The 24,634-nt window shown below is 41.1% G+C and overlaps 1 protein-coding gene across 1 annotated transcript in view; it reads left to right on the top strand.

Moving 5' to 3' along the window:
• srpk2 (SRSF protein kinase 2) overlaps window positions 1-24,634 on the top strand; it is a gene marked incomplete at its 5' end in the record, with an annotated part of 55,005 nt that overhangs the window by 12,941 nt on the left and 17,430 nt on the right. Inside the window, one exon of the mRNA XM_083893191.1 lies at window positions 23,596-23,747. Coding sequence (XP_083749317.1) covers window positions 23,596-23,747 — 152 coding nt within the window. The remainder of the gene's footprint in view (window positions 1-23,595; window positions 23,748-24,634) is intronic.

Here is a 24,634-nt window from a genome sequence, read left to right as displayed (position 1 = left end):
CGTGATAGCAAGACAATATGGCTACACTGTTTGATGCATTTATTTAAATGATACTGTATTAAAATATAATATGGCGTAGCTGTTGCAGTTTAGTGGCCTTTGTTTGGCAGTGGGTGATAATCTACCATTATTCCACATTTTATAGCCTACTTCCTTGCTTTCTCTGGACGTATATCATCATATTTTTTCAATCCAGTGATTATTTGGAACTACAAAATGAGTCACAGAGCAGTTGTTGACATTAGTGTTGAGATTTTTTTCCCTGATCGAATGCTTTAAAATAGCACAGAGTTAAATCAAACATCTATTTGTTCTTTGCATGGAATCTTGCACAATATGGAGTGTTTACAGCTCAGTGAGGCCGCGCTCCTGACAGCACGTTAACATGCTTTGTTTACGATGTGGACCCACATACCAATTGAAGAAAAACAACTTTAGAAACGAGCATGACCTAAAACCAGAAAGGAGGTTCTGTTGTTTTGTATAACCAATAAAATACGTGTCTTTATATAGGCAACATTGCCCACAATAACCAAAAACACAGAGATATTAAAGAAATAGCTGCCTCATGACCGCAGCTCAATTACTGTTAACATTAATATCCTCATCCGTCCTTCATTTACGACTTTTCTGAGGGTCGTGTGAAGAGATGGAATCAATCCCAGATGGCGTCGGGGCGAGACTGGTGTCACACCCTGGATGAGATGATAGTGATGATAGTGATTCTCAAATACATCTGTTCCACAGCTGTTCCTGGTGTCTGTCTCTCCTCAATCTTCCTCTCCTTTCCATTCTCTCCTTCTCTTCAACCGGTCGAGGCAGATGTATGTGCGCTCTGAGTCTGGTTCTGTTGGGTCTCTTTATAATAATGGTAAGGTCTTGCCCTTGCCATGTAATAATAATGTAATGGATAATCGGCGCTATTAAATAAAATGTAATTAAGTTGAATTGAGTTGAATTATATACTGTTACTGTTTCTGCGTGCATTTATTTATCACTACCTTAGCTGCTGCTTCAGTGTGCATATCACATCAGTGACTACTGAGTAATACTTCCTCACAAACTGGTATTTTATTAAAGAATCCGTGTGTGTACATTGTATACATTGGCTCCCCATGTATCTCTGTACACTCCCTGCATGAGTAGTTGGTCACATTAACCTCAGTTTGCCCCTACAACCCCCACTGTCTGTTTTCACTTGCATGCTTGCATACACACGTGCATGTTCATACACACAAATACACCCACACACCAATATTGAGGTCAGATTGAGAGATAGATACAGACCCCCCCCCCCCCCCCCCTCCATCATGGCACACCCTCTGGCTAGCTCTCTGTGAGCTGTTCACCCATGTAGAAGGCCGACCCATCTGCCCTGAGAAATGGTGAGAAAGTAGATACAGATTGGGATGTTGGGATGAAGGCAGAAATTAGGTTTAGAAAAAAAAGGAGGGAGGGGGGGGAACGCAGATTTGAGCAGCCTTGCCCTGAGATACAGGATGTCATAACAAGGCAAGTGAGGGGGGAGAGAGAGAGAGCATGAGAGAGAGAGGGAGGATGAGACAAAATTTGCAAGGAGAAAGGGGGAGGAGAACGTGCCTTAAGGAGAAAAGCCTTAAATTCCTGTTGGTGTGACAAGCGGACACCCCTATGCCTGTGCAGAAAGTGGAACGCTCCAGTTTGCTCAGGGCTCTGTTGTTGTGCAGAGATGTAGAAGGCCTGACAGAGCCAGCCAGAGAGAGAGAAGGAGAGAGAGAGAGAGAGAGAGAGAGAGAGAGAGGGGAAGAGAGAGACAAGAGGGAGACGGGAGAGACTCAGACACTGTGGATCCAGACCTTGGGTTTTTATTTCATCACTCAGTCCAGCCAGCAACGCCAGAGAGGAGGGAGGAGAAAGGGAAGAGGAGGACGGAAAGGGGCCTCAGTGACAGCAGGGAAAGTGTGAGAGACAAGGTGAAGGAGGAGAAGGAAGGAAGGAAAGGGAGAGAGGAAGGAGGCTGGGACATGAGGAGGGGCGTCTGACTGACATTAGTGCTCTCCTCAACAGCTCTCTCTCATACACACACAGATTTAGGCACACACACACACACACACTCTCGGCCTGATTGTGCACTGCACAGTTGCTGCTCTTTTTTCTAATATCCTTTGCGGCGACTTGTCCTCCATCCTTTCTTCTCAAAGCAAGAGGACAAGAGAGACACAGAGAGAGAGGAGGAAGAGGAGGAGGAGGGAAAAGGAGGAGGGTAGGCAGTAACCCTCTCCTCTCCATTACTAGACACAGCAGAGAGACATAGGGAAAGAGGACCAACAGAAAGAGACAGGAGCTTTCTCTTCTATTTCTGCCGTCTCCTGTGGTCCCTTGGCCAGTGAGCGGCAAACAGGCTCCGCTCATGTCCGTGAACTCAGAGAAATCCTCGTCCCCTGAAAGGTAACACCTCCTCCTTTCCTTACACTTTATCCTTATCATTTCATCCCCATTTCGTGTGTGTGCGTGTGTGTGTGTGTGTGTGTGTGTGCCCATCCATCGGTGTCTCTGTTGTGTCAGCTTTCACCCCAACCTTCTCCCATCACCAGCCTCCTTCAGCACCTCCATGTTTTGCGTCTCTTTCTGTTTGTGTACGAGACGGTTTCTTCTATTGTCTGGCACACAATAATCTTGACGCTTTAGCCAGGAATGATGCACGCAGTGCTCCATTGCTGCATGGTGCTGCTGTGTTATTTCAGACGGCCATGGTAACACAACATCCTCACCTAAAAACATTCACTCCACAAACACTGACACTGACACACACACACTTGAGCTGCTGTTGCCTTCTGAGGCCGCATCATCTTCTGTGACAACAACAACAACAACGAGAACACACACAATGTTTATAGTGGTGGTGCACAGAGCTTGCACAGCAAGTGTCAACACACATCAACATAAGCACAATAACAACAACATCATCATCAGCAGCAGCAGCAGCAGTGTATCCCAGCAGTGTTGCAGGACAACGGCTCACCACATGACGCACTTCAGTGCATAGCATTGCTGAACAATGGCATCTCTGAATGCCACACAACGTGGACATGACAGACTCATTTTACTTTGATCGACTGACAGCGTTTTTTATTTACACATTGTGAAACGTGTTGTTATAATGTTATATTATGCAAATCACATGGCGTCACATGACACGTTGTGGTTGATTTAAAATTCTCACACACACTCATACAAGTACAACATTAGTATATTTTCAAATTGTCACAACAGAATATTTCAGGGCCAGTCATGATTCAGAATTTATTTCAGATTTATAATCAAATACGCTTGGTAAAGAGATTCCAGCGTGGCTGACGGTCACAAAACAGCTAGCTACGCTAATTGCTAATCGTAGCCTCACTAGCTTACCTTTGGAAACAGGTTCGCCAAGTTAGCCGCAAAATAGTAGCATGCTAATGCTAAATAAATATGTGCTCGCGTATTGGTGAATGGACACTGATTTCGTCGTTTCAGTATAACACCATGTTCTTGCGTTGAACTGTGTGAAAATGTCTCACCCACCGTGAGGACAGACTCTTCACTCCCACCTCACTGCTGCAGACAGCGCAGCTACTGCTGATGAGCCGCACCATTGGGCCATGCTCAACCCATATACAAAATCTTAGGTCAATCTGACGGTCAGCGAGATATGCCCTTCACAGACAGACAGACAGACACACAGACACAACTTGCTTCATAGATAGATATTTTGAATATACACCAATTACCAAGTCCTCATGACTCAGGACTTAATTGTATTTTACTGATGTGTCAACAACTAGCCTTAGAATACGCCTTTTATATGTACTTAGGCAAGGTTCCTGCTTTACAGAGGCTGCCATCTGTATCAAATCCGACTAGAGCATTCATGTCAAGTACTGAAGTGGAAGCTTACGACACAGACAAAAAGAAACGGTTTCTAACTTGTAGGGTATCGCCAGAGACACTACGATGTTTAAGTCACAATACGATATTGTCGCGACATTGCAAAACACTGAATATTTGCGAAATCATATATCGCGATGCACTCGCGCAATAGCTCTGGTACTCTTGGCACAATCTAGTGGACTGAAAAGTCACAAACAATTGTGTTTTTTATCCTTTTATATGTGATATCTTTTCAACTTTTTTCTACTCTTAGTAATAGTATTCTTTGATATAGGTGACATAGTGTTTGTGCACATCTTTATTTTTATATTCTAGCTCTATTCTGTTGAATGATTGTGTGAGTGAATGTACGAATGCTAGTATGCTGAAACAAAAGCTCTGCCCCAATTTCACTGTGTGATGTTTGCGTATAGCATCTTTAATCTTAATCCAGAAAAATGTTAATGTTTATTTGTAACATCAGTTAAAAATAATGAAAAAAGTATCAAAAGCTCTTTAATACCATCCTGCAAAATATCGCAATATTTTCGCTGTATCAACTCCTACTAACTCGATTGAGAAGACCACCGTAGTTCTCTGACACATTTAGCAGAGGAGTATGTTTGTCATAATCTGTAATGCCACTAGTTCTTACATGCTGGACGTTAAAGGAATAAGAGCAGATCGGAAAAAATGTTTGAGCTATTTTTCCCTCGCTCTGTTTTCAGCAGCAAATCTAAAATTGTAATCGGATAAGTCATCGTGTGTATCCCAACCTCTTGACTGCATTGATAAAATCCCATATCCATTCACATCTGCTCAGACCAGGCCCACATCACCTCTCTCAGTGTGCAAATGTGGATTTTGTCAGGTGCTGGAGGGTGAGGAGCAGGCAGGCGGGCAGACTGGATGACTCAGGTAGCCACTGATGCTTTGCCAATTCACACAACCTACCAGAAGGCCTCAGACTGGCACACTCTAACACAGCACAGTGGGCAAACAGAGAGGGAGTAAGTAAATGGGTGCTAACTGAATCAGGCATTACATGGGCAGTTGGGCACAGAGGAGATTGCTGTCATATTGACAGGTTTTGATGAACAGAAGGTTAATTAAGATTTAGATAAATTGACATTATGGCATCAGCATCTATAGGCAACTAGGCTAAACTATAGTGGTTTTAGGAATTACAGTATCACTTTGAAGCCCTGGTGTGTGGAGGTTTGTGGATTTCATCACTTGGCGAGTTTTCCCTTCCGCTATTGTTTTGGTCACAGCCATCTGACTGTAATTAAGAATAATGCACAAGCCCCTTGTTGCTTTGCAGGTAACGACAAAGAGCCGGGACTCATTCTCCCACGGCTGCCTTCTTTAACAGCTGCAGCTTCTCATATGACAACGACAACAATGCAGGTGACAGCTTGACCTGTCAGACAGAAGCGTCGTTCTTATCGCTCAGAATTAAATCATGTATAACGCTATCAGTTAGGGACTTCAGAGGTACACGAGCTGTGCCGTGTTTGAGCTTCATCAAAATAAGAGAGGATTTTGCGGATTTGTGACAAGCTGTGTTGTCTTTTGGACTGGATACATGCAGACGCCAAACACAGCAGTTCAAATAAAATATGATTTGCATAAGTTGGACTGTGAAAAAGTCTAAAGCCACAGTAAGAGTTGCTATTTTAGTAAATACTATGCTGCAATGACCATACAGTGTAATTACTTATCAGTCTCTTTCTTGGAACACATCTAGAAAGTACAGTAAACATATATGCCGTTTTAAAATAACACATTTTTTTCTGAAAAACCCTGAGTGGAATTCATATTATTGGTAAAACCTGTGTTTATCCTCCCATTATATCTTAGAAGATATTTGCTGTGAAAAAGGTATAGCCCACCAGATTTATTAAAGATATGCTTAACCATTACATACACTACATACATGTATGAGTTGACAGCTTGCTCATAAGGACAGTTTGTTGTCACATCATTACAATTTCAAAAGCCAGTGATTTTTTTTTGTAAATCTCATAATTACTATTTTGGATATGACTGGTAGACATAGATGCGTCTTATAAGGGCATTATTATTTGTTGTTCATACAGTTTCATCCACTGATTTTAAAATTGGACTAGTCTCTTGTTTTGTCAGTAGTTTGAGTCAATATTGGGTAGAAGTTCAATATTTCTGTCTGCAACACCATCTGTGTCCTATCTGACACACATACACACACACACACACACACACACACACAGACGAGTCCTAAGCATCACGATGCTGATTATCTAACCTTCATTCACTGTGTGCTCTGTCAAGAGATGGCTGTGTGTTTGTTTCTATGAATGCTTTGTAAAGGTGAGGTGTTGGAAGTGTCACATAGAAATACAGAATGTGCATGTTGCATAGAATAAAATGGATAGCTTAAGCTAAAGCTGTTAGGTTGACCCTTTGTCAGAAATGACTATTTAATCAACCACTTTTGTATGTGTAATTACCGAAACTGCCACTAGTCATGGACGGAGCAAAAAGCAAGAAGGGAACATGGAGGAGGAAGAGAAGGATAGAAAAGGAGGAAGCAAGGTGATAAGAAAGGTCGGGGGCAAAAGGCAGCAGGAGCGAATGATCAATGAGAATAAGTAACATAGACAGTGCATGCAGGCTCACACAGCCATTAGCATCAGTACCTTAATATTTCCATTTCATCTCTCCCCTTTCATCTGACACCGGTTCAAACACAGTTTACTGGATACGTTTGAATACTCCGGTGTAGTTGCTGCCTCCTTTTTAATTCAGATGACTCATTGCTCTATGATACAAAAACCAAAATTATTATTTTACCTCAACCAAGGAGGTTAAGTTTTTTGTCTGTGAGCAACAGAGGAAAAGAACAGATGTGTGTAACTCTGGTGGTGATCAGGATATGGATCCAGATACAGGATTAAAAAAGTTACTGTGTATTGACAGTACAATACAATCTTAGAAATAAGGGTTCCAAAAGTGTCCTTCTTCAAGGGTAGAGGTTCTACCTTGAACCATTTGCTTCTGGTTTTTCAAGGGTTCTTGGTAACACTAATGGTTCCAGTAAAACCCCTTTCCTGAATAAAGGGTTTTAAAAGGGTTCCAGGTGGAACCTTTATAAAAAAGTTCTACCTGGAGCCAAGAAGGATTCTCCTATGAGGACAAGTCGAATAACCTTATATGGTTCTATTTAGCACTTTTATTTCTAAGAGTGTATTTAAAATTATTTTCTTTGTTCTCAGATGTAAATGTTTTCTGGATTCTGTGGTTTTGTACACATGGGGTATGTGGACGTTAGCATCAGGCAGCATGTGGGTTTGTTGTTGAAAGTATGTATTATATTGATAGTGACACAACAAAAGAATGTCTTAAGGTTTCTGGATTATTTTTGGACACTTGACTATGAACAGTAAGATTATGGTAAATTAAGACAGCCATTTTAGTCATTTTCTAGCATAAAGAAAAACAATACAGAGACCTTTGATTACAAAATGATCATTGTTGGTTGTCGGATATGAAGCAACAATCATTTGGACGATTATTTGCAAGGAAAAGAAAACAGGGAGGAGAAGGACATTGGACAGAGAGCAGCAGAGGATGCAGAATGAATTATTGGACTGTGTCCAGTCAGTCAGTCAGTAAGCCATGCAGATGCAGCAAGCAGCCATCACAATGACACACATGCAAACCTTTGACTGGCCTATATCTCCACCATCCACCGTCTTCTCTGAGCTGACCCACATTGCTACAGACACACACAGACGTGTGCAGCCTTAGCCGTGGCATGATATGAACATTATTCTTTCTCTTGCGCTCGTAAATACGCAGATGATTGCTTCGCTTTCTTTCCTGCTCTTATTATTTCAAACAGTACCCCACCTATTCTTCTTTTTCTGTTTTTTTTTCTGGGGGGCTTTTTGCCTTCATTGGACAGGACAATGAAGGGGGGAAGACACTGGAACCGAACCCAGGTCACTGCAAATGGGCCCTGTCGGTGATGGTGAATATAAATCAGCAGTAGATAAAATATATATGGGTGTTTGTGGAGTCGATGCTGGCCTGAAATCGTCAGGCCTTGCAAACAAGTCTAACCCGGCTGGTATAGCACAACTTTCTCACTGCGAATTTCCATCCTGCTCGATGATCTAATGTTGGTTTATCAGCAACAGCAATCACTCACACATTCAAACATTCAAACATTCAACAACAGCCCGGAACAAGACACCTCAGGAGTAGTGTGTCGAAGGCGTCCGCCATGTTGAAACTCACACTGAGTGGGGTCATGTGATCTGGTCCCATGCAGACTCCTGCTCCAGCATGAGCGGCTCAGCGGGGTTTTAGTGTCGTTTGGTGTCAAAGATCATGCAGCGGTGTAGGTCAATTGAGTTGAGAACAACATTTGGGGTCTGTAGTTTGGCAAATTGATGCTTTTGCCAACAACACAAATGTTGAAGGAAAGTACAGTGGATGCATGTAGAGGTCGGCCATACTTCTAGGGCCAGTGTTGATCATTTGAAATCAGATACGTATTCTATATGTGTGTTAGGGCTGCAGCTAACGATTATTTTAATAATAGTTTAATCTCTCGATTGTTCTCTCGATTAATCGAGTACTTGTTTGGTCCAGAAAATGAAATGACGATGGTCTTACATGTCTTGTTTTGTCCACAAACCAAAATTATTTTTGTTAATGTTTTTTTTTGTTATATGGATCAAAGAAACCAGATAATATTCAGATTTAAGAAGCTGAAAAATCAGAAAGCATGACTCAATAATGTCTCTTTAAACTGTACATGTAATGAAATGAGCAACAATTCATTATTCTATTAATTAGATAATAAGCACCCTATGCTGATCATTAAAAAAGAGCAAAAATTTGCCTGATTAATTGGTCTAAAAATAAACAAAGCAAGTAAAAAAATAATCATAATTAAATCACAGCGGGATGTTTGGCTGAACCAGAATCTATGACACGGAGACTGGTTTCTGTCAGACATACAGTAAGGCACTGACTTTCAGTGAATGTTTTCATCACAGAACAATTTCCAGTAAAATCTTTTTCATCCATCTGAAGCATCGTTATCATCGATGACATGCTGTTGTCTATAACCCGGCTACACACTCCTCGTTGGAAAGTCTGGGTTAATGGTTGCAAACCTTGTTTTCCTTTTCTAACACAATCCTCCATTCTCAGCACAACTGATAATGTTCAGTTAATTTTGGCAAAAGCGCGATATTTGTACAAAACAGGCTGTTGACACAGCAAGCATCAAGAAAGCTTATCATTTCATTGAGTTCAGTTTACTTCTGCCTATTTGCGCCCCTGGTGACTCACTGTGTTTACATGAGCAGAATACCAGTCTTCTCATCTCTTTACTATCGCCTTCTCTTTGGTCTTTATTCTCTCTCTTCTTATCTAACCTCTGTATTAAGTGTCTCACTGGGAACCAAATCACAGGCACACTTTTTAAAAAAAAATTGGTGTGACTGTCAGTATGAAGTCATTGCACCAAACACATTTTTGCCCTCCGCCAAGGAGGTATATGTTTTCGCCGGAGTTTGTCTGTCTGTCTGTTAACGACATAACTCGAAATGTCACGGACGGTTTTGTACATAATTTTCAGGAAATGTCCGCAATGGGACCAGGAATAAGTGATTAAATTGGGCGTGATCTGTAGACGCTACCACTATTTTTTTATCACTATTTTCTATAGGCACTGAGCTGCCTTGGCGGAGGTCTGCACTCCCCGAGTGCTTTTCTAGTTAATCATGTGATCAACGTCCACCACTGAAAGGCTTTGAGATGCGTCACACATTTCATATTGAGGAGACAAAACATTGTTGCGCTGGTCTATAAAATGCAAATTTGCATTTTACATATATTGTTACCCATAAGCTGTTCTCTGAGGGTTATTAATTCATTATAATAAGCAATGCCAAACTGGTCTCATAATAGACTGCATTACCATTATACTTGTTAAAAAGGTCTCTTTTATTTCTCGTTTTCTCATCGTGTAAATACTGAAGCTGCAGTATGGATATTTAGCATGAGGCGTGTACAGTGTACACTAAGTTATACTTGACAGAAGCAGGGACCTTGTGGAAGAGAGAGAAATATTTTGGGTACGTTTGGGAGGGAAATCGTTAGTACTAAGATAACCCAGGGAAAGACTGGACACCCCTCAGAGGAAGTGAGAAAAGAGTTGATAAAGCCATAGGAAGAACGACCGAAAAGGGAAAGTCCAAGATAGAGACATGGAGACCAAAGAAGCTGGTGGGGGGGATTCTCACAGAGGCGAAGATAAAACGAGCAGAGGGTTGAGGAGAGGAGGCAAAGTGAGGTTGAAGATGGGAGGAGAAGATAGATGGCTCTCTGCAGACTTGCGCAGTGTGTTGGGTAACGCTGGGTCACCAGGGGACTCATCTGTACACTGATGCTGCAGCGCTGAAGCAGTGGAATGATAATGGCCCGTTTGTGTTTGCGTGTGTGCGGGAAGGTATGTGTTTTTGTTTGTGCAGCGTTTGTATTCACATGTGCCGCAAGAGAGATGTTTTCATTTCAAAGTACCACTTTGTCTCTCTCTTTGTGTCCCCGCTACTGTCTCTCCCTCCACTGAGTCACTTGTCTGCTCCCAAACTGAGAGCAGTATTGTGGCAGCGGACACTGTTTCACTGTTGTTCCTCCTTCTGCACCAGGGTCAGGAATATCTTTCTTTCTTTTCGTGTAAGTCCTGAGCAGGTTTGGTGGGGTCACCGACCTTTGGACTCACGAAAGTCCTTCAGTTTGGTCACTTGGCTCTGACTCTGCTCTCTAGTTTGACAGCAGTGTGGTGACAGAGCAGCCTATTATGCCACAATCCTGTCTGGTTTTCTTTTGCAGTTAGCACACACTGCTGGACAATGCTGACGTAGTTTTATCGTGAAAAAACAACATTTGAAAACAAATTTTGCTATGTAGGAAATTAGTACTCAATATTTTGTACCTCATGGCTCATTGTGATCATAGACAACAGATGCATTGATTAGCCAATACTGTACAAATCTCCAACCAGTAGTTATACAATTGAACTTGTATAACTTCTTTTTTGGGTTGATAGCATTTCCTAAATATTGTGACTGCGCATTAATCCATGACAAAAAACTCCAAATTGATGCCTTCTGATATTTTACTGATGTGCAACTACAGAGAGAAAAGCTGAAACCAGATAATTGTCCCATATTTTATTATTCTTAAAATGGCTGCTTAATTTTGAGAGAAATGCTTTATGAGTTTCATACATCATAATATGACCCAGGAAAACAAATTTAGTACATAATATAAGTATTGCGTCCTCTAAAACGAATTAATATAAGATTATGGAAACTTTGTTTTGTTCATGTTGTTTCTCTTACTGTAGATTCCTTGATAAAACATGTTGTTTTAAGTAGTAAATTGAAATGTTGAAGATAAATGATAAGTGTTACAGATTAGGCTTACATCTGCAGATCCGTCTGACAGATTAAGGGATAATCCACCACACAGGCCATTATTTTTAATTAGCTCAAACTTCCAGCTGCTCATACAACCCCTCAGCGTTATGTTTGAAACCAGGTCCTGATTGAGTATTTTTGGGAACGCCGTTGTCTGGATGCTTAAGTCTTTCCAGTTCAGAGTGTATTTTAGGGAACAAGATTCATGTAATGCTCCTAGAGATGGAGAGATGCCGCTGTGCTGTGGGTGTTGCTTTTCAGATCTGTATGTGACATATTCTGTGTTTATGAAGTAGATGCATCTATTGCTCTGTGCTGTAGTGTGAACGTGTCTGTGTGTGTGTGTGTGTATCCGTTCATTATGTGCACACACAGTCCAGACTCGAGTGTGCATTGAGCGGGATCTCTAACAGGTGGGTGTCACTGGCCCACGTGACCACTGCTGGAATTCAAGGCTTGGTTCGTCTTGCCTCGACCACTGCTGTGTCCGTGAATCTTCAGCAGAGAGCAGAGGGAGCTACTGTGTGTTTTACTCTGATCCTCCGTCCATCCTTATTTGCTGCCTCATGGAGTTTAGCCCGTGTGTGTCCACGAAGAAGAAATGGGGTCTGGCTTTGTGTGTACTTCGCCTTCGCCACAGGGCCCTTCGAAAAAGGTAGATGGAGAAAAGTAAAATGTCAAAGGCGGGGGTTGGATTGATAAGACTAAATGGCAAGGTTCAACACGGGGTATGGATTATTGTTTTCAGCTTGTATATCAAGGTTTCAGTCCTATTTCATGTGCTTTGCATTGTATTTAACAAAACAGACTCGTGTAGAAGAGGAAAGAATCTAGCATATATTGACAGGACAAAAATGCAAAATTATATTTTTGTATATGTAATGCCTCCAGGAATATTATTTTTTTCCAAAACCTAGATATGGGGGTACACTCTTAGAAATAAGGGTTCCAAAAGGGTTCTTCTGCAAGGTCTGAGGTTCTACCTGGGACCATTTTGCTTCTGATAAACAATTTCCCGAAGAAAGGGTTTTTCAAGGGTTCTTAGTAACAGTAATGGTTCCTGTAAGAACCATTTTGATCCAGAGAACCCCTTTAAAACGCCTTTCCTGAATTAAGGATTTTAAAAGGGTTCTTGGTGGAACCCTCCAAAAGGGTTCCAGGTGGAACCTTTATAAAAAGGTTCTACCTGGAGCCAAAAAGGGTTCTCCTATGAGGACAAGCCGAAGAACCTTATATGGGTATATATGTGTATGTATATGTATATATATATATATATATATATATATATATATATATATATATATATATATATATATATATATTATCAAGCCAGCCACTCTTTGTTGTGTGTCTTCTCCCCTTTCACACCTCACTGTCCTACCCTTTAAATAAGAAAAAACAATCTGCAAAAACAACTTTAAAAAATTTGGGGTTTTGTACCAATTTAATGTATTAAAGGCAAGCTGTCTATTCAGCACATTATAATTTATCAATTTAAATGTTATTTTTCACATAAAATACACTTCCTCTGGATTTTCTGTGCAGCGACAAACACATTGTTCCAAAAACCTCTTTTACCAAAATGTTCCTGGCTTCTGCTCATTCTGGCCTAAGACCATACTCTCCACAGCGCTGCGGTTTTAGTCAGGTCATTTATTGTGTGCGTTCCTGCAGCAGATGAACTTGGGTTTTGTGAGTGGAAGGCAGCAAACATTTGTCATGAGCCCAACACGGCGCTATTAACGAGACCTTCTTTTTCCATTGTGATCTATTTAGGACAAAATACCTCTGTCCACACAACATAATTAATCTAAATGAAACAGTTGTGATCTACAAAAAAATATGTGGGGAATTATCTGCTCAGCCATTTAGTGGATAGAGGGAATCCTCTGTCCTCATCGAACCACACTCTTTGTTTTTTTTTCCTCTTTCCGAGATGAGGTACAGTTATATTTATAAAACTTATTTTTAGACCTGTACTAATGGTGACATCTCTCAGATTGGCAGTTATTATGAGAAGTGATTTATAGCTTGCCTCTGAAAATTCATAACCATATGTTATACTTCACATTGTTACCAAGCCTGAGATGAGGCCTTGGGTATCAGTAAATACCCATGGGAGTGGAGAGAGCTGCGGCGACACTGCTGATAATAAAGTCTCCAACAACCTATTACATGATTTCTCACAGTGACCCATAATCATGGTGAACTTGGGCAGATTAAAATACTTTTTTATGGAAAAACAAAGCCTGTAGAAGTTATTCATGATTACCTATGGTTTCATGATGCTGTTGTTTTTGTTTGTAGGGTTTTAACTTTAGTCTGCCAGAAGGATGTCAGATCTATGTGGGCTTAAAGCTTTAGATTGGAAGTTTCTTCTTGGCCTTGGAAACAATATTTGTTGAAATCTTGTTGTCTTACTGGCTGAAGTCTGTTATCACAGTCTCCAGAGCCAAGACTGGCTGAATGTGTCTGGCCATAGCCCTGTGAGAATTACAGAAGTACAACCAAGGTAGAATTAGCACAAATACTCAAATATCTGATTATTACAGAACTGAACAATGGTTTATCTATGAAAAATATTTGTTTCTACTCCAATGACTACTTCATTTGTAGTGAGGTGGCAGCAGCAGCAGCAGCAGGCAATTGCATGTGTGTTTGCAGAAGTGATGAAATTCAAGAGGTTTCTTGAATGCATTTTGAGGCTGCTCGTCTAGGCTCAGCACTACAGAGCCCCAGACATGACATTCAGTAAAATAACTCTTAATTTGTCACCACTAAATGAAATATTAACACGTGTGCTAGAAATACTCATTTGTGGCCATGAAGTAGTATTTCCTGCACACATTACACGCGTTTTGTTGCCACAAATTAGAGTCCAGTGTCTGGGGCTCCGTAGATCGTGCAGAAATTAGTATCTTTGCATTTAAGACCAGGGTCTTTGAATGCATCCCATGAGCTGCTCCTCGTTACACGCTCAACCCTGCATTATTTGCATGAGCTCTCATGCACTGGAGTGTAGAATAATCTAAAAAATAATAATCCCTGGTAGGATTGTGATGTGGATCTGAATCCACAAACCTTAGGTTTGGGCTAAAGGACCTCGGTTTAAGGAGATAAAAGACTGAGTGCAGTAGCAGCCTTACTAACAGTGAGGATGACTCAACTATCTGGTAGCACATCCAGGGTTTAAGTTATGCTACTGCTGACTAGTTACGTTGACCGGTGAATGGTCCTTGGCTGTGCATCCCTGCCTCCTGTTGAAAACCACTTGCTTTAAGTGAACACCACCTCCAATAAACATGCTTGTATATTTATATATATGTATATGTATAATACCAGGCTTCTTGGGGAGTGCATACTTTTTAAATCTTGCCATGTCAAAGGAAGGAAAAAGAAAAAACCTGGTCATGTATCCTGATCTGCTCTAAAATGTAATTGGTTCTAGGTTGTGCCATGCCTCATACCTCCAGACAATCCCAATTCTGTTGTTTGTTGTTTGTTACCCAACAGGCAAACAAGCAATGAAACACGACCTCTTTGGCAGAGTTAATGAAAAGGATTTGACAGAAGCACTGCAGCTTTTTTTTTTTGCTCTGGTTTTATGTACAGTGTTTGTGTATTTACTGCATGGGGACCTATAGGGATTTTTTTGTTTGTGTTTTACATGCATGCATGCTCATTGCTTTTTGCGATGCTCTCACAGTGGGCGGATGTGATCTCCACAATACCAGGCTTTGTGGCTGGCTGATGCCACCGGAATGTATAACTACAGAATGCATTATGTGAGTGCACCATAGAAAGATGAGTGTAACGGGTACTGCACAAGTAAAGATATACCAGATAGCCATCGGCTCTCTGTGCAAGATGTGAGCAGGGTAATTCAAGAGGTCCAGATTAATGGCTTTATGGGCACAGGAAATGCACAAAACACACGTGGAAGCACAGAAATACGAGCAGGAAGAGTATTATCCTGGTTTTCATGGCATGTGGATGCTGGTCGTTGGATTTCAGAGATTAACTGTACCTGTCCTAGTGTAATTTACTGTCATGTCACTTCATTAGACTGCCTTTGTAGTATGTATTTGTGTTTGTTTATGTACAAATGCCATGCAGAGGAGTCTACAACACGGGTTTCTATCACAGTTCAGCCTCAGATGGGTGTCTGTATATATTCGTGCATGCTATAGGGGCTTCATATAGATTTTTCTCTGTGGCTTTGATTGCCTCTTATCTTTGACTGTGTCGTTACTTTTTTGTAAGCAATGCATCATGCAGTGTGTCTACCAAAGAGTTCAGTCACTGCTGCGTAGCATGTGGCCTCGTATCAATTGGCTGCCTGTGGGGAATTTCTGCAGCAGTCGATTCAGCCTCGACAGACTGGACTGAACCGTGTGACACAAAACGGGGACTATTAATGTTGTCCTGCTTATTTATTGGAAACTACAGTGTTGTGTTCTAAAAGTAGGGCTGCAAAAACCTTGCAACCTCATTAGAATTGTCAACTCAAGGCATACATACATTTCAAGTTATAGCCAATGTTTTTGGCTTTTAACCTTTTTTTGTTGTTGACCCGAGTAGGAGAGAGCAGCTCTGTGTCGTGTGTAATACTTTGACCATATTTGTACAAAATAACAACAAAACATATTAATAATAATTAAAAAAGTATGACCTGATCAATAGAAATAAAACAGGGCAGTGTTTAGCTCAGATGGTAGAGCACTTGACCTGCCCCATATGCAGAGGCTATAGCCCTCGCTACAGGCGACTCTGGTTCGAATCCTGCACCAAGCGGTCTTTCCTGCATGTCATTCCCCACCTCTCTGCCTCCTGTTTCCTGTCTCTCTCCACTATACTAACCATTAAAAAAGGCCCAAAAACATAATAATAATAATAATAATAAGAAACAGTAAACAGTGCTGTCATTCCTTATTGCTTTGTCTTACTGATTCACTATGTTTGTCACAGAAAATCTCTGACAGAGGACAATTCCACATTCCTATTGTATACTGTGGAGGAATCCAGCGTTAAACTGAGGACAGCCATAATTTGCAACTACAGGTTATATTGGGCCAGTGCAGCCAGTGACGTCACTGCATCCTGAAAATAGCGGCAAGATCTCGGCTGAACACACAGACAGATACTCCGGAGGAGGAGGAGGAGGAGGAGGAGAGGGAATGAGTCAGCTGTCCTGTCGACATGGGCCAAGATGGAGAAATGGAGAGAATGAAAGATTAACGATGAATCAATTGCGGCAGAGACTCCCGGGGTGCACGAGCAGAGCAGAAGGACACCCTCGGTCTGAATCCCACGCCTTCGCACTGAGAGTGGAGGATAATGCTCTTGTTGCTAAGGAATACCTGTTACCTTGGTGATAACAAGACATGTTTAAGGATGAGTCATCAAGTTCAAACTTGAGAGTGGCCAACTGTTTCATTCGGGTTTTTCAGTGGCTGGCAACACGATTGTCACTGATGCTATTTACTGAAGGAATGTGGACAAAATGAAGTGATGCAAAAACACAAGTGTGAAGATGACACTGTTCTCTCAGCCTTCATAAGAATGTGTTAATGGTAATAATTTACTGAAGTAAAGAATAATCTTTCCAGTCATTTGGATACACTGATTTGTTTTGGATCGATGAGAACTCGGTGTACACAAGCTGCATAAAACAAACAAAGGAAAAGCCATTGGCTGTAGCTTCCTTGACACACAGATTTTGTTGCAATGTCACCTGACTTCCTCTTCAGCATCCGTCCACACTCCTCCAGTGTGATGTGACCATTTTATGCAGTTTTATATTATTGCTGTGTGTACACCTGCGTTGTTTCACAATCAGACCGAGAACAATACACATAGAGGAGCTGTAAATGCTGACACTGCACTCTTTCGGGTGTTGACACAGAGTTTGTATTTATATCAAAAGGATCGCCTGTTTTTTATTGTCCATGTGGAAGTTGTTTCAACTGTACACTGTTGACATGTTCAGTTCTGCCTCCTCAAGTCAGCAATTAATAGGACTAATGCTGTGCCCAGTCTGCAGTGCATGGTGCGAGGAGGAATCTGGTGCTTGTGATTGGTCAGTGGCGTCGCAGTTTCTCCTCCCTGTGGATGTGGTCAAATAAAATCACGGTGTTCGCTGCCATGTGGGGCTTTGTGTCAGAACTGGTTTTTTAGGATTTGAATGAGGAAGCTGGGATATGGAGCCTGGAAACAATCGAACATCAAAACATGATGTACGAGTGTTCGGTCAGGTTGGTCTCTTGTGGCGGCGCATCGCTGACTCGCAGCGGCTCTCGTTGTGCAATTTTGATTGTATAATAACAATAACCTTTCCTTTCCAGTTGTGTGTGAGAGACATTCTTTGAAGTTGACATTTTAGATGATTTAGATGCTGGACATGTGAAATTAAATCAGGCTGTTTAGCAGCGGTGCACATGCCGATGATGGGCGTGAGAGCAGTGTGTGTTGTCTGATCTTGGGTTGGGATGTCAGAAGCAGTCTGGACATGCACACAGGCATAACGAGATGCTAAAGGGCTAGTACGCACGTTCTGCAGTTTGTAGACTGAACCTCTCCTGTCTCAACCTGTGGCCCACAGTCACATGTTCTGTTATGGCACTACCAGTGTGTGTGTGTGTGTGTATTCAGTCATTGCTGCAGTCATTCCCAGAGAGAGAGATTGTGGGTGGAAACCGGTGTTCTCAGAGAAAACCCATGTGCACACGGTTATTTTGTCCCTTGTCTTTTACGCTCATGCTTGTATACATTGATGGCTCAAAAATAAAAGGCACCAGGTTTAGAAAGGAAATGATGTGACTGTTTAAACACTATTATATCCTATATTTAACCAGGTAAGAAAAGTATTAGTCATTGAGATTAAAGTATCTTTTCCAAGAGTGGCCTGGCCAAGGCGGCAGCATCAGTCCACTTAAAAGTTGCATCTTAGACAACAGACAAACGATACAGAAAACAAACGTGTCACTTATTAAAACTCAATTACAGCAGCTTTTCTCTGTCCCTTGAAATTGATATAAATTCACCCAGGGTGATCGGTTCAGACATTTTCCAAGTCCTTTTGAAAGTTGGATGACAGGGCATCATATTTAAAAGCTTCTTTTTTTCCCCAAGCTCTGTTCTCACTCTCAGGGTCAGCATCAGAAGAGCAAAGTGAGTTTGATCACGAACCAAGAGTTCACAGAGATTTGAGGGGAGCAGTCCAAGAATATATTTGTATATGAAAAGCCAACCAGTGTGACATGCACAGATGGGCATTCAGCCTTGGCACACAGAATACAGTGATGAATGTGATTTCAAGAACTGGTGATAAAACGGAGGGTGACGGTCATATACAGTATCCAGCTTTTTGAGGTATTGATCATGAGTTGTGTTTATGAAAAGGAAATAGTCCACTAATGGCAGATAAGTTGCACTGATTTTATTTTTATTTAACCTTTATTTAACCAGATAAAAGACCATTAAGTATTCTTTGTAATTGTGTATTGTATGTTTTTGGGTAACATCTACTGCACGTCTGTCCGTCCAGGGAGTGGATCCCTCACACGTGGTTCTCCCTAAGGTTTCTACCTTTTTTTCCCTGTTATAAGGGTTTTTTCCCTGGTAGTTTTTCCTTACCCTGGTCGAAGGTCTAAGGACAGAGGATGTTACCAACCCTGTGAAGTCTCGTGAGACAAACCATGTCGACTCTTTCACAAGGCTGACCTGGCTAAGAAAGGCGGCAGCACACGTCATAGTTGATAAAAAAAAAACAGGGAGATAACAGCTGCAGTTATCTAAAGTAACTAGACAAATAAAGTGCAGGAGTTATGGTTGCAGTAACAATTTAAGAACACAGATTATTGCCGCACCTAACAAAAATGTATGATACAAAAAAAGAAGCCTAGCTTTAGTTTAACAGATGATACAAGGTTATCAATATAGTTTAAATGTCAGGCTCCGATCAATAATAAGTACTTGAATGAATGGACTCTCTCTATTTAAGCTCCTTGAGCAGACGTTATTATCTTTACATCTGATGTCGGAATAAGACACAGTGTTTGATAATAAACTGGAAAAAAAGATCATTGGTGTACTATTTTTATACAGGAGATGTGCAGCGCTTGAAGTCCACCTTCTACTTGAGTAAATAGCTCCTCCTATAGAGTGAAAATTAGTGCCGATTCATGGAGGGAGTTGATTAGTGCACCTCTGAGAAGAGGAGTGACTTAATCATGACTGACTGATTAGAGGGAAACCTCGTGACTGTTGGTTCTGAGTGGCACAGTGTGGAGGTTAGCTGAAGAGATTTGTACACATCAAAAGTCTGACCATTAAAAGGGCTTCCGTGGTATGATGCAAGTAAATGAATCACATGAAAATGAAATCAAACCAAGCTTATGGCCCGGTCTTGTTCTGTCCTCTGCCTCTTGTTTGTGTTCCACCTGCTCAGCACTAACGCGCTCTCTCCTCTTCCATCTGTTTCTCACATGCGCAGCACGTATCAGTGTCAATGCATTCATGTTGATAAAAGGATCTTCCCACACACGGTGTACACAGATTTCGTGTATCTGATGCAGACACATCTTTCCGTCCACTGCTCTATGCGCTTATTTTTCTCCGTCTCTGTTTGTGTTTGCCTCTCCCTTTTGTATGGCTCTCACATACCTCCATATATTAATTTGTCACACTATCTTGCCTGCGTGATATTTCATTCTCTCTCTTTTTTTTTTTCCCCTGTTTACACTTGTTAGTTTCATCTGCTTCCCACAATATCTTTCTTTTCCTTTCCCTTTCATCCCTGCCTCTTGCTTTGTGTTTTCTGTTTGTTCACCTGTTCAATCCCTCTCTGTTCTGTCACGGCCCCCCCTTCGTCTGTCTCTCGTACTTTGCCGTCTTAATGTTTTTTTGCTGCTCGGCAGAGGTCCACAAAGTTATGGGGGTTAAGTGTTTGTAAAGCCAATGGTGAGATGAGCTGTATGAAAGTGCTGAGCCTATAGGCTTGACGTATGACGCACTACGTGACTGATTTGGTAAAGATACTGCGTGCTACTGCAAGGACACGTTCCCTCTGTGTGTGCGTGCTCATGCAAGTTGTAAAATAGCAATGAAATCTCAATGCCTATGTTATCCTCTGTCCTTTGCTGCTGCATTGGTAGAACCAGTGCTGTTGTTTGTATGTGTATTGGCCTTGCCACCAGTTTAACAACCCCCCCCGAAACACACACACACACACCACAGTTGCCATGGCAACACACCAAGAGCCTTCATCATGTGTCCGTGCCTGTGACCACAATTAAATAACAGCTCACAAGCTCTGGCCTTGTGTTAATGTGTCTATGTATATTTTTTTTTTTGCTTAACTTAGCATCGGATCATGTTGCCAAGTGTGTGGTGTGACGTGTTTGTCAGGCTTTGTCAGCTCTCATTAGAAGTCCTCCAATTCAGTCTTTCAGAGGGAAACTGTTGAAAGAGCCTGGACCGAGTCCTTGTACTGAAAATGTCAACCTTTTTTTTGTTGTGAAGGAATTTTTAGAGCTTTATTTTCACCTCCCAGCACATCACACACACACCAACACTGACTGCTATCACAGTCTTGACATGGTGTTTTATGCTGCGATTACTGTCTTTTGTGCCAAAGCATTCAGATAAATACACAAAATGTGTTCACGTTTACATAGTACTTGGTCGTGAGTGCCTTTTAAACAGAAATGTATGGTGGCCAGGATAAGAGCTGCACGTTATGGTTATTATTTAGAAAAATATGGTAATTCAGCACTGCAGAGTCATAGATGGTATATTGCATGTGGTTGTAGGGCTGTGCAATTAATCAAAATGTGTGTTTCAATTAGGATTATGGCCCCAAACATTACAAAAACTGAATAATTATGAATAAATAACAAAACGGGGGCTTTTATTCTCAAATAACGCTTTAATTGTTGCTCATCATCTGGCAAGCATAGGACAGAGGCATTCAGTGAAAGATTAAAATTGTTTATATATTTTTTAAGGTAAATTAAAAATGTAATGTTTAAAGCCCACTTTTTTTTAATGTGTATTACGTGTTTGTTTCAAGTTAAAGTCAATGAGTAATCGTTTGAAATAATTCCAATTTTTGCCCAGACAGTCGTGATTATTATTTGTTCCATAATCGAGCAGCTCTATATGGTTGTATCACAATTGTCCTTGTGCTGCTCTCGTCCTGATAGTCCAAATGAAGTGCAAATTAATAAAATGGTATTACCCAATTTCTGCAAAAGTTGATATGATCTAATAATTCACAGAAGACATTAGGGAGCACCACACAGAGAGACACACCTGCAGCAAAATCTAAATCATAGAAGAGAAATTAAATCATTTTTTTCTTTTCCCCAGACTATTAACTACTCTAGTAGTGTTTCTTTCCCCTAGTTTCTCTTTTTATTTGTGTACACTGTTCCTGAAACACGTCACATGGTAGTGGCCCAGTTTGATGGGATCCACCCAGGACTGAGACGTTAGGAACATGTTCCCAAAACACACCACAAATAGCCATGTGTGCCATGGCCGTGGCCTCACTGATCCCTCATTGTAAGTCACTCTGGATGAGGTTGCCAGCTTAAATCTTTAAAATGCAGCCAGGCCTGAAGAAAGAGGCGGCCTTTGCTCTGCAGCCTATTTAACATTTTTACCTCTCCTGGGCTCAGTTCCATTTTCAGACAAATACACGGAAGTGGAAGAGGAAAAGTGAACCCTGAAAAGCTGATCAAGTCTAATCTAAGCATCTGTTTGTCATGGTAGATATTCTATTATCTATTATTACTATATCAACGTCATTAATCGTGTCATACATTGTAGGAATACCAGGCCTGAATACTTCTTTCAAGGTTCCTTTTGTTTTTACTGTGCACTGCAAGTCTGAGAAGTTGTTTGTTTTCTCTGTCTGATGTTGGACGGTGTCCATTTTATGTGCTGATTCATGTCTGAGGTGATGGGTGGGTGTGGATTAGTTCAACCTGACTGTCTGTGAAGCTGTTAACAACAGCAGTTCATGAACCAACTGCACTTTTCTTTTTCAGTGTATTATTACTGTGTACAATACTTTGCAAGAATCTTTCATTATCTTAGAGATTAGGTTAACCCTAATCTAACCCTTCATTTCATCATGACTTTTACTGTGTCCTGTTAGGATCGTTGTTGATTGTGACCCTGCACAGGTCAGACATGAATACTTTTTTCCGTGTCAAAAATGAAAAAGGGCTTGTTGTGGGACTAAAACAAAAAAGCAGGATCAAAGTAAAATAAATAAATCTTCAGATTTCATCTTCAGAAAATGCTGCCCGATATCATTTAGCCGGGTTTTGTTGTATTTCCTGTCATACAGCTTTACAGAGGATTGTGTCCCTGTTTTATTTACTGAAATGAATGAATTTCAGTGGGATGCAAATTACGGACACAAGCTTTAACCGTTAGTGTTCACAGATCTGGTAACACCCATGGTAAATTGCAGTGGCTATAATACACAACTCCTTATATGGACATACTGGGGTTGTGTCTTTATAGGTCACATATTCAGGCTATTTTTCATCGTCTTACTGTATGTGTTGTTGAGTCAAAGTTATGATTCATTTTATATCACATTTTTAGTCATGATCTGAAGTATTGTTCATTGTGCAGAAGCCACAAAATGGACCCTTTATTTTTGACGTATTTCCAAATTTCACAAATTCAATCAGATTTTTTGAGAGCATTTTGCTCGAGTGTGTTTATATAGTTGGTGAAAATTAAAAAGAAAATGTATCAGATTGCGTAGGCTGTGCTGGAAAAAAAGGATATAAGATACTATATATTGCACTTCCTATAGCATCTGTATATACTGTACATTTTAACATAGTAATGGCAAAAAGCAGCCAAAAAACACTCTAAGGGTTAAACGACTGTAACTTTTATTTCTATGACACACAGATATACAGTACATTGTACGTCACACAGGCCTTTTCTCTGTAGGAGAGACCTTTCCGACACAACATGATCAGATCAGCAGATTTGAAAGCTTCTCATGAAGTCAGTACTGGATAATTAATGATGCCAGTCAGCTGCACACCCCTTAAGTTATGGTTCTAATATCATTCACCTGCTCTTAAAGCTCTGTCAACACTTGCCCCCTCGCTTTGAGTCACAACGGGAAATAATACGTTGGGATTTCCTGGAAACGGCTACCTGAGTTTACCTGACTTTTATCCCACAGGCCTGAGACCCAGCAGAAAGCCCCAGTGAGCTCTCCTCCTCCCCCGCCGCCCCCTCCGCCTCCGCCTGAGCCGACAGGGCCTCCAGAGCCGGAAGAGGAGATCCTGGGCTCCGACGATGAGGAGCAGGAGGACCCCGCAGACTACTGCAAAGGTCAGTCCACGCACACTGAAGTCATTCTGTCATAACTTCCACTGTCTTCATCTGCTGTCACAGAGCCTGTCCCCCAGTATCTCACCCTCCTCTTCTGTATTTTCTCCATGTTCTGAAGACATCAGTGTGAGGCACTCATTAGTCGTGACACCATTTCAAGGTTGTTTTTTGTTGTTGTTTGAAAAGGAATGATGGTCTAGTTTCCTACAGACGCTCAGAATGTCCGTGCTAAGAGGTTCAGTTAATCATAACAAAGTGCAGCATACATAAATATGCCACTGTGTCACTTTGTTCCTGATGTCTTTTATCTAATAAACATTAAAGCAGGAAGAAAACGGCAACTGCCTGTTGGGCGCGTTTCTTATTTTTATGTTCTTTTAAAACGCATTACGCATTTGCACATATTATGCACAGAAGAACGTATAGTAACAGTAGCAGTGATTTCATTTTTTTCTGCTTTGTATGGAAATTGGCCTGCCCACACTTGTGATGTGTCTGTACTGTTTGATTTGAGAAAACACACACTTTGCAAAGATCTTGTTCAATAAAATACACCTACAACCATGTAACCCTTTGAAGCTCTGTATCTCTCTGCCAGCTGGCACCTCCACTGAGCCAAGAAGATACACATATATACACATTACATTATATAAAAAGGCAGTACAATAAAAATGAGGCTTATAAGTGAATGTTCTCTGCTTTATTCAACATAATGATGATATATACATATATAACATATGCAAATAAATAACAGAAATATGAACAAAAAGTAAAGTGGATTAACAACGCTGATGCTTAGAAACGTTCACTGTGCCACAGCTACAGTGTCAAATTCATGCACTTAACATGAAATCATGAACAAAACGTCCTGCGCACTGGTCGTCCTC

This window comes from Microchirus variegatus, assembly GCF_963457635.1.
Source record: "Microchirus variegatus genome assembly, chromosome: 8".
Taxonomy (NCBI): Eukaryota; Metazoa; Chordata; class Actinopteri; order Pleuronectiformes; family Soleidae; genus Microchirus; species Microchirus variegatus.
The sequence above is the reverse complement of the archived record's forward strand: the minus strand, read 5'-3'. Positions and strand labels throughout refer to the sequence as shown.